Below are 11875 nucleotides of genomic sequence, written 5' to 3'. Positions count from 1 at the left end.
GGGGTCGCCGGAGGCGGAGAAGACGACGGCGAAGGAGTCGCCGGAGACGGGGGAGACGGCGGCGGAGTGGGGTTTGATGGCGGCGGGGATTGGGCCGAGCTCGGCGGAGGGGGAGGCGGCGACGATGACGACGACATGGCGTATTGTGACAAAACAACCAACCACGCGGATTACTCCCTCTTTTGGAGCTTTGAGTTTGAATTAATAAAATAAATATAAAAATAAAGGAAATTGAAAAAAAAAAAAAATGGAAACAAAATTGTCCAATATAAGACCACGAAATTGCGGAGAAATACTGGGATTTGGAAAGAAATTAATATTAGAGAGAATATTATTATTAGCATGTTAAATATTTCTTTAAGATAATCACAAAAGTCAACCGCGTCCCATCCAAACGAGAAATTATTATTATTACTGCATGAACGTACGCGGTCTACACGTCGGTGATTAATTAAAAATTTCAAATGTAAAACGACAAATTCATGATCGATTATTATGAATAAGCAATTTTTTTTTTATTAATGAAAACATTAAACAACCAGAAAACTAAAAAGAAGTTCAAAATCTCCTACTTGTTAATTATCAAAAATCGCTAGTTTATACTTTAACTAATTTAATGTATAAATTGATTACGATATATCTTTTTTGATCTTATGTTAACGTAAAACAAAAAAAAAATGTTATATGTATGCTTTTCATGCACGAACTTCTCCATCTGAACGCAACTACGTTTACGTGCAGATTAGTTGCTAAGTATTTTATTTAGATACAGGTATAAAGGGCAAATAAAATGCACGGGTGGCCCCCATACTCTTTCAATATTGTGACTAGGTCCCATTCGTTTCTACCAAACACATAGTCATGAATTTTTCAACGAAATTACACTTTTAGTGGCCAAACTATGGTTCTGAAATTTTAATATATTGTAATTTTTTATTCGAATCTTTACAATTATAGCAATTAAGTCACACAATCTAATTTATTTAACTAAATATTAATGTATTGTCAATGTGAAAGTAATATAACTGTATTATGATTAATCATGCGACAATGATTAAGAAATTATATTAGTGATATGTCAATATTAAGTGCACTAAATTGGAATATAAAACTTGATTACAATAATTTACAAAATTCAAACTAGAAATTTAGCCAAAATTTTATATAATATATGCATGGCTAAATTATATTTTTGATTATCATACTATAAAAAGGGTGATACTTTAGTAGTAAATTTTTGAATTACTGTGGATAATAACTAGTAGGAAATTGTTGACCTGGAAAATGTTGTCTCATTTATTAGAGAATGAGAACAAATTGGTGGAATATGTATGCACGCGGTTGTGACATAGGAGCTCTCAATAATTAAATTTGTGAAGCTGAAACGTTCTCATTCATAGCTGTACAGCAATTCATTCTTAATTAGTATTTATATCATTATTATTTATCATTATTATTTCATTTTTAAGAAGTAGTTATGCTTAGGGATGTTAGTGGGTATGGGTATCCGAAATTTTATCTAAATTCGAATTCGAACGGAGCAAATTTATTCGATACTAAACGGATATAATTTTGAATATGGATATTAAAAACAAAAACTCGACGTATATGAATTCGGATATGAATTTTGACTGAACTCAATCCGAACCCCAACCGACCCGAACCCGAATTTATTTTACATTATATGTATATAAAAATTTGAAGTTATATTTGAATTTGTATTTTAAAAATTTAGATTTAATGTAATATATTTTGAAATATTGAAGAGAGAAATAATTGTTTCGGGTTTGGATTTTAAATTTCGGGCTTGAGTTCGGGTTTCGAATTTTTAGTCGGATTCGGGTTTGAATATGAATTTTTAAAATNATTCATCGGGTACGGGATCGGGTTCGAATTCAGGTTTGGATTTCGAGTTTGGAGTCGGATTAGGATTTGAATTTTTAAAAATCCACTCCAAATCCGATCGATTGACATCCCTAGTTACGCCTAACAACACGGCAGCACAGTTCACTCTAAATACCCGTTTCACTTAGCTTTTAGAATAACACAAAAGTTGGAAAATAAAAAACTCTAATATATTTATGGCGTCCAAAAGATTTCAGCAAAAATCATTTTTCTTTACCATATAAAAACTATAAAAGCAGCATTCTTTAGCTTATAAATAATTCGAAGATATGCTTACCAATCGAAGTAGCTGTAACATAGTGAGAAGCATAAATAGCATATTAAATTAAGCATAATTAACTATGGAAAAAATTAGCTATATTTAGAGAACTGGGTTTTGTAACCTGATATTATTATTCACATAATTAACCAATAGCTAAAATTTATTCACAAAATTAAAGAATAGCTAAAACCAATGTTAAAAGAAAGAGTGTACGTTTTGCTAGAGTTGCTATTCAAGTACAGTTTCAGAAAATAATAACAATTTCTCCATTAATATATTCTCCCCCAAAACAACTTTTAGTTGAAGCTAAACTAAGAAGCATTTTGCTTCTGCAAATAGAAGGCTTAATTTAGCTTCCCCAATCAGTTGATCAACTCCTTGTAACAGTTTACAACATCTTCTACACACATCACCTAAAAAATTGCCTACAAATGAAAAGAAGGGTTGTTCATATAGAACCTATATATCACCTAAATAAGACAAGTAAAAAGACCATGTCACAACAACATTTTTATCTATGTCCCACTGGTTTATATATATTAGTCTTAAATTTTTGTCACGCGTATCAATAACAAATAAACAACATGAGTTTATGGAAAGTTTAGAAAGGGAACATGTGTACTTGCNGGCGGCGGCGGAGGCGAGGCGGAGGGGGTCGCCGGAGGCGGAGAAGACGACGGCGAAGGAGTCGCCGGAGACGGGGGAGACGGCGGCGGAGTGGGGTTTGATGGCGGCGGGGATTGGGCCGAGCTCGGCGGAGGGGGAGGCGGCGACGATGACGACGACATGGCGTATTGTGACAAAACAACCAACCACGCGGATTACTCCCTCTTTTGGAGCTTTGAGTTTGAATTAATAAAATAAATATAAAAATAAAGGAAATTGAAAAAAAAAAAAAATGGAAACAAAATTGTCCAATATAAGACCACGAAATTGCGGAGAAATACTGGGATTTGGAAAGAAATTAATATTAGAGAGAATATTATTATTAGCATGTTAAATATTTCTTTAAGATAATCACAAAAGTCAACCGCGTCCCATCCAAACGAGAAATTATTATTATTACTGCATGAACGTACGCGGTCTACACGTCGGTGATTAATTAAAAATTTCAAATGTAAAACGACAAATTCATGATCGATTATTATGAATAAGCAATTTTTTTTTTATTAATGAAAACATTAAACAACCAGAAAACTAAAAAGAAGTTCAAAATCTCCTACTTGTTAATTATCAAAAATCGCTAGTTTATACTTTAACTAATTTAATGTATAAATTGATTACGATATATCTTTTTTGATCTTATGTTAACGTAAAACAAAAAAAAAATGTTATATGTATGCTTTTCATGCACGAACTTCTCCATCTGAACGCAACTACGTTTACGTGCAGATTAGTTGCTAAGTATTTTATTTAGATACAGGTATAAAGGGCAAATAAAATGCACGGGTGGCCCCCATACTCTTTCAATATTGTGACTAGGTCCCATTCGTTTCTACCAAACACATAGTCATGAATTTTTCAACGAAATTACACTTTTAGTGGCCAAACTATGGTTCTGAAATTTTAATATATTGTAATTTTTTATTCGAATCTTTACAATTATAGCAATTAAGTCACACAATCTAATTTATTTAACTAAATATTAATGTATTGTCAATGTGAAAGTAATATAACTGTATTATGATTAATCATGCGACAATGATTAAGAAATTATATTAGTGATATGTCAATATTAAGTGCACTAAATTGGAATATAAAACTTGATTACAATAATTTACAAAATTCAAACTAGAAATTACATCAAAATAAAATTTGAAAATTAAAATATCATGCGCTCTATAATTTAAGAACCAAAACAGTAATTTAGCCAAAATTTTATATAATATATGCATGGCTAAATTATATTTTTGATTATCATACTATAAAAAGGGTGATACTTTAGTAGTAAATTTTTGAATTACTGTGGATAATAACTAGTAGGAAATTGTTGACCTGGAAAATGTTGTCTCATTTATTAGAGAATGAGAACAAATTGGTGGAATATGTATGCACGCGGTTGTGACATAGGAGCTCTCAATAATTAAATTTGTGAAGCTGAAACGTTCTCATTCATAGCTGTACAGCAATTCATTCTTAATTAGTATTTATATCATTATTATTTATCATTATTATTTCATTTTTAAGAAGTAGTTATGCTTAGGGATGTTAGTGGGTATGGGTATCCGAAATTTTATCTAAATTCGAATTCGAACGGAGCAAATTTATTCGATACTAAACGGATATAATTTTGAATATGGATATTAAAAACAAAAACTCGACGTATATGAATTCGGATATGAATTTTGACTGAACTCAATCCGAACCCCAACCGACCCGAACCCGAATTTATTTTACATTATATGTATATAAAAATTTGAAGTTATATTTGAATTTGTATTTTAAAAATTTAGATTTAATGTAATATATTTTGAAATATTGAAGAGAGAAATAATTGTTTCGGGTTTGGATTTTAAATTTTTGGTCGGATTCGGATTTGAATATGAATTTTTAAAATTCATCGGGTACGGGATCGGGTTCGAATTCAGGTTTGGATTTCGAGTTTGGAGTCGGATTAGGATTTGAATATTCGACGCGAAAGAGCCGGGGAGGAAGCCGGGGGCTTTTAAGATAGCAAAGGCCGGAGGCTAAGCAGCCAAAACACTTCGGCGCGCTGCCTTCTACAAAAAAAGGAGAGAAAGAAGAAGCAAAAACCAGCAAAAAAAAAAAAAAAAAAAAAAAAATAAAGAGAAGGGAAAAGCCGCTTGAGCACACGCAGGCGTCTTTAGCTGGCCGGCTCCGGCATGCTTAGAAAAAAAAAAAAAAAAAAAAAAAAAACCGTTCATCTGTGAAGAGTATCTAATCTTTTATAATCTTCTTCGTAAATTTTCACTAACTGAATAAGTTCCTGATGTTAAACAAGGGAAAGTTTCGATATTTTAGTTACCAACTACAAGAGAATTCAGGAGAACGTAAAAAATTTTAGTTTATCCGTTCATGTGTACAAGGGAAAGATTTGAAAGGTATTTGAGTACAACAAATAAACAATAACTATGCGCACTGTTTTTAAATTCTGATTATATATATTTGGTCACCCTGTATCTATTTTTACAACAACACTGTACCAGAAAAATGAACAGAATAAATCCACTATATATCCAAGATATACTTGTTGGGAAGAAAAGTAAACATCCGTTAAAAAATCCACTACACACATCTTCTACAACATTTGACAATGTTCCTCAACTAGTTGACTAACCCCTTCGATTTAATTCGGAAGATAAACGTCTTCGTTTTACGAAGAATCAAATCGAAGTTGATTTTCAACAAAACCCCCTCTTATATAATTACCTCTTTAACAATAATAAAAGACTTTGACATGAACTTATCGTTGAGATCGTTTTGCATGTGAGAAAGAAAATTGTAACCAAAATCGATAAGAAATTAAAACACTTATTATTATTGTCCAATGGTTTGAGACAAGTGATTTATATCGATTAAAGAGGTATCAATTAATACGAATTAAATTATACGATAAATACGAAGAGTGATACAATGTCGATGAAGCTAACCATTCGTATAGAAGCTTAATAAATATTCGATTTCTTACGACGAAAATATCAAAAATATACCATTTCTTTTTACTAAAAACGACTTTAGAAAACCTGCGGTATTTATATAATCTCAAAAAATAAAAGGTTGAAAACACAATAAGATTTTCGATTCACTTTGCCCATAAATCTCACTTGACACGACGGCACAACAATCCGCATTGATCCCTACAGTTAGCTAGCCTAAACCTCACCTAAAAATTTTNTTGATGGCGGCGGGGATTGGGCCGAGCTCGGCGGAGGGGGAGACGGCGACAACGACGACATGGCGTATTGTGACAAAACAACCAACCACGCGGATTACTCCCTCTTTTGGAGCTTTGAGTTTGAATTAATAAAAAAATATATAAAAATAAAGGAAATTGAAAAAAAAAAAAATGGAAACAAAATTGTCCAATATAAGACCACGAAATTGCGGAGAAATACTGGGATTTGGAAAGAAATTAATATTAGACAGAATATTTTTATTAGCATGTTAAATATTTTTTTAAGAAACTCACAAAAGTCAACCGCGTCCCATCCAAACGAGAAATTATTATTATTACTGCAAAAACGTACGCGGTCTACACGTTGGTGATTAATTAAAAATTTCAAATGTAAAAGACAAATTCATGATCGATTATTATGAATAAGCAAATTTTTTTTTATTAATGAAAACATTAAACAACCAGAAAACTAAAAAGAAGTTCAAAATCTCCTACTTGTTAATTATCAAAAATCGCTAGTTTATACTTTAACTAATTTAATGTATAAATTGATTATGATTTTTTTTTATCTTATATTAACGTAAAACAAAAAAATTTATTGTTATATTTTTGCTTTTCATGCACTAACTTCTCCATCTGAACGCAGCTACGTTTACGTGCAGGTTAGTTGCTAAGTATTTTATTTAGATACAGGTATAAAGGGCTAATAATAAAATGCATGGGTGGCCCCCATACTCTTTCAATATTGTGACTTGGTCCCATTCGTTACTACCAAACACATAGTCATGAAGTTTTCAACGAAATTACACTTTTAGTGGTTAAACTATGGTTCTGAAATTTTAATATAATTATAATAATATCTGATCTAAATCTTTATAATTATTATAATTAAGTCTCACAATCTAATTTACCTAACTAAATATTGATGTGTTGTCAGTATGAAAGTAGTGTAACTGTATTATGATTAATCATGCGACAATGATTAAGAAATTATATTAGTGATATGTCAACATTAGGTGCACTAAATTGGAATGTAAAACTTGACTACAATAATTTACAAAATTCAAACTAGAAATTACATCAAAATAAAATTTGAGGACTAAAGTATTATACGCTCTATAATTTGAGAACCAAAACAGTAATTTAGCCAAAATTTTATATAATATATGCATGGCTAAATTATATTTTTGATTATCACACTATAAAACGGTGATACTTTAGTCTCCAAACTTTGGGTTGGGTTATTTATGGTTAAATAACAAGTAGTAGATTTTTGAATTACTGTGGATAATAACTAGTAGGAAATTGTTGACCTGGAAAATGTTGTCTTATTTAGAGAATGAGAACAAATTGGTGGAATATGTATGCACGCGGTTGTGACATAGGAGCTCTCAATAATTAAATTTGTGAAGTCGAAACGTTCTCATTCATAGCTGTACAGCAATTCATTCTTAATTAGTATTTTTATCATTATCATTTTTCATTATTATTTCATTTGTTAGAAGTAGTTATGCATGGGGATGTCAGTGGGTTTGAATATTCAAAATTTTATTTGAATCTGAATTCGAACAGAGCGTATTTTTTTTTCTGAACGGATATAATTTTGAATATGGATATCAAAGACAAAAATTCGTCGGATATGGGTTTTGACTGAACTCGATCCGAACCCGAACCTGTCTAAACCTGAATTTATTTTACATTATATGTATATAAATTTGATGTTAATATGAATTTTTAAAATTCATCAAGCACGAGATCGGATTCGGGCCCGGGTTCGAATTTTGGATTTGTAGTCGGATTCGGATTTGAATTTTTTAAAATCCGCTCCAAATCCGATCGATTTTTCTTCACAATATAAAAGCAGCATTCTTTAGCTTATAAATAATTCCAAGATATGCTTACCAATCGAAGTAGCTGTAACATAGTGAGAAGCATAAATAGCATATTAAATTAAGCATAATTAACTATGGAAAAAATTAGCTATATTTAGAGAACTGGGTTTTGTAACCTGATATTATTATTCACATAATTAACCAATAGCTAAAATTTTTCTCAAAATAAAAAGAATAGCTAAAACCAATGTTAAAAGAAAGAGTGTTTTGCTAGAGTTGCTATTTAAGTAGAGTTTCAGAAAATGATAACAATTTCTCCATTAATATATTCTCCCCAAAAACAACTTTTAGTTGAAGCAAAACTCAGAAGCGCTTTTTTTTTCTTTTTTTCTTTTTTTTTGAGAGATAGTTAGCACGCTACCCGTTTCGTTTATTTTATTTAGAAATAAACTTAGCTAGAAATATGAATCAACTAGAATTCGAATTCCGGTTTCGGGTATCAACCACCAAACTCTTTGCCACTACTCTAGGAACGGTCAGTAACTCAGAAGTCTATTACTGTTGCAAATAGAAGGCTGATTTTAGCTTCTCCGATCAGTTGATCAACTCCTTTTAACAGTTTACAACATCTTCTACACACATCACCTTAAAAATTGCCTATAAATGAAAAGAAGGGTTGTTCATATAGAACCTATATATCACCTAAATAAGACAAGTAAAAAGACCATGTCACAACAACATTTTTATCTATATCCCACTGGTTTATATATATTAGTCTTAAATTTTTGTCACGCGTATCAATAACAAATAAACAACATGAGTTTATGGAAAGTTTAGAAAGGGAACATGTGTACTTGCCTATTTGATTTTAAAAAATGCAAGAGGACTTAAGAGAACATCAACCATTGATTTTATAGCTTTGAAAGGGAACAAATTGTAGTCCTTGAATAAGTCAATCACTTTTAAATGCTTCTTCTAATATTTTCTAATCTATGAGAAGTGTCTACTTGCCAAAAAAAAAAAAAAAAAAAAAAAAAAAAACACGGAGACTCTAGAACACAGGATAATTTTCTGTGCAATTCATTAAAGAGAAAAAAATACACAGTATAAAGTCATTTCTCCACACAACCACTAAATGGAGGGTGAGCGGTCAATCCAAAAGCCAACTTGATCTAATAGAAAAAAGTGCAGTCGAAATACTATCTAAATCAAACTAACATTTCGTAAGAGAGATAACTCTGTGTAAAATAAACTAATAAATAGAGTAGCATGCACAAGAAGATAGACAAGAAACCACTCCACAACTCACAGAATGGCCAATCAAGTGTCAAACAGCAAACGACCTTGCATCGTCATCGCTTCTGAGATCAAATTATCGAGAAGAAGAATGCCACGAAAAAAAGAAAATAGTAGTTGGAGAAAATTCCAAAAAGAACCTAGCTACAGAAAATTTTAAAACAAAAACCTCTAGCCGGCTTTTTATTTATTTGCTCGAGATATTCTAACTACTTTGCAGAATGTTTTCTCTATAATCTAGCCAAGTTAATGAAAACACCTTCCAAACCACCAGTGTAGAAAAACTAAGCCAAAATTGGGCAGGAAATGTGAGTGAAGGAATCATGTACTGTTGATGACAATCTTAGTAGAAGCATACAAAATTGTCTAGTGATTTCAGAATAGAGAAGCTCGGTCAGAACATTCGGATGATAAAATTATGAGGAATGTTTAGTTTGGATTTAAGATTTATAACAATAAATGTTAGCGAAGCATCGAAATCAGTGAAAAGATAAAATGAATTTCTTTACAAACAAAGCCATATGGTCAACATTCACAAATAGAAAACATGAATTATATTGATATCACAAAGCACAGAAAAAAAATGCTATCACTAAGATGATCTTGATATAATTCTATATGGTGTCATTGTGTGATTTACCTTTGTGATGTATTATACTACGTTTAAGAGTTTCTGATGAAACTAACAAACTAAAATCACCAAGATTAACAGTGTATGTCATTCAATTTATGGAAAAATTAGCAACAACATTCAGTGTCCTCTGCAACCATTCCTTCAAGTACTTTAGCAGTTCAAATAAAACAAAAAAAAAATTGTGTAAAATGAAAACCAAACAAAGCAATCTTAAACCATCATATAAAGAGGTGCAAGAGAGAATGAAAACAACAACCCAAAAAAATAAAAGAAAAAGAAAAAGGATTTGACTTTTGTGTATGAAATGGTCATCTACTATTTATCAGAGTTTTTAAGGTTATTGATAATAATAATTAGTCATGAGGAAACAGTATAAGCTCATGAGGAAACAGTATAAGCCAGGAAGTATATATACAGCTAGAAATTGTCATAGTTTTCAGTAATTGGCATTTCCTGATAATAATTCAAACTAATAAGAAATGTAATTAATGCAAGATTTGAGTTGTGGTGCACTAATATTTTTTTTTTTTGAGAGATAGGTGGCACGCTACCCGCTTCGTTTATTTTATTTAGAAGTAAACTTAGCTGGAAATGTAAACCGACCGTCCCTAGAGCAAGTGGCAAAGGGCTTGGTGATTGGTACCCGAGACCCAAGTTCGAATCCTAGTTGATTCACATTTTCAGCTAAGTTTATTTCTAAATGAAATAAACGAAGCGGGTAGCATGCTACCTATCTCTCAAAAAAAAAAAAAAAAAAAAAAAAAAAAGGGATTCGAACTTGGGTCTCGGATACCAACCACCAAACCCTTTGTTACTTGCTCTAGGGACGGTCAGTGCACTAATATTGATGCAAAGTTTGAGTTGGGGTGCACTAATATTGACTCAGTCCATATAACTCAAGAAGTCTCTACATTAATATTATTGAAAGGAAAAGATGACGCAAATTTCGAAACAAATTTATTAATAATCTCAAACTTATTAATCTCAAATTTACTCAAATACATTTCATAATTTGTTTGATTAATATGAAATTTAGTTCAAATGTATGGAACCCCCTCAATGCCATTTTGACATAGGCCCTTCAAATATACTTTCGTTCATTGACTTCCAAAATTTTATTTAAAGCGTAGTTTAGTTAAAAATTCTCTCAAATTTAATGATTCGACTAACTATTAGCAGTTAACTATTCTATTTTTATTTATTAAATAACAATTAAAATTATTATATTTGGTAAAATCATTGGTGGATTTGATAGAATACTAATTTATTTGACTAAAAATTATTTAGTTTCAAAAAAATTTTAAAAAATAAAAAGGTTTAGATGCTTCGCGAGCCCAAGCCCAAGCCCGAGCCCGAGCCCGAGCCCAAGCATTTAGATGCTTCGCGAGAACTAGAGTTTTAGTTTTACGTGAAGAGGGAGAAGGGGAGAGAGAGAGAGAGAGAGAGAGAGAGCTACACATCGCGCTGCGAAGGGAGCTTCGACATCCATCATCCATGGCGTCTAGGGTTTCGTCGAAGGGGAAGGGATCGAAGGGGCGATCGAGGAGGGGAAAGTGTGTGAAGGAGTGGAGCACGTGGGCGATGAAGAAGGCGAAGGTCGTCGCCCACTACGGCTTCATCCCCCTCATCATCGTCCTCGGCATGAACTCCACGCCCAAACCCCACCCCTTCCAGCTCGTGAACCCCGTCTAAGTCCCCGGAGATCATCATCGTCCCCTTCGACGCTTATAATAGGGTTTTTAGTAGTAAAATGATAATGTGAATGATAGTTTTGTGGGTTACAATGCGTAGAGTTTGGATGAGAAATTTTAATTCGTTGGTGTTAGATTTGGTTTAGTTTTTGATGGTTTGTGCAGTGGCAAACGTGTAGAGCTTAGCTTATGTTCGTTATCTAGTTTCAGTCATAGTTTTGTGATGTTATGAATAAAAATTGTTCGCCGAGTTCACTTGAGTTCAATGTTGGTAACTTGTGTGATTTATAGATAGATTTCATGCTGTTTAATTCTGCACATATATGCATAATCATTTTTGCTAGTTGCTACTGCAGAAGGTCTTTCTTTTGTAAGAATTCTATTCAGTTTGCCAAGATT

At 32.0% G+C, this 11875-nt stretch overlaps 2 protein-coding genes across 2 annotated transcripts in view; one reads left to right on the top strand and one right to left on the bottom strand.

The window, feature by feature from the left end:
* LOC109722117 (proline-rich receptor-like protein kinase PERK3) overlaps positions 1-137 on the bottom strand; it is a 4661-nt gene extending 4524 nt beyond the window's left edge. Inside the window, exon 1 of the mRNA XM_020250003.1 lies at positions 1-137. This exon is cut by the window's left edge and continues 680 nt beyond it. Within this exon, the coding sequence (XP_020105592.1) occupies positions 1-137 (137 nt within the window).
* Positions 11172-11794, top strand: LOC109722175 (mitochondrial import receptor subunit TOM7-1-like). The gene has a single exon (XM_020250090.1). The coding sequence runs from the start codon at positions 11280-11282 to the stop codon at positions 11475-11477; it is 198 nt and encodes a 65-aa protein (XP_020105679.1). The 5' UTR covers positions 11172-11279; the 3' UTR covers positions 11478-11794.

Source organism: Ananas comosus, linkage group 16 (genome assembly GCF_001540865.1).
Source record: "Ananas comosus cultivar F153 linkage group 16, ASM154086v1, whole genome shotgun sequence".
NCBI classification, from domain to species: Eukaryota; Viridiplantae; Streptophyta; class Magnoliopsida; order Poales; family Bromeliaceae; genus Ananas; species Ananas comosus.
The sequence above is the reverse complement of the archived record's forward strand: the minus strand, read 5'-3'. Positions and strand labels throughout refer to the sequence as shown.

What these genes read in the sequence shown, in the direction of transcription:
- LOC109722175 (XM_020250090.1), top strand. Translation starts at nt 11,280, where the DNA reads ATGGCGTCTAGGGTTTCGTCGAAGGGGAAGGGATCGAAGGGGCGATCG.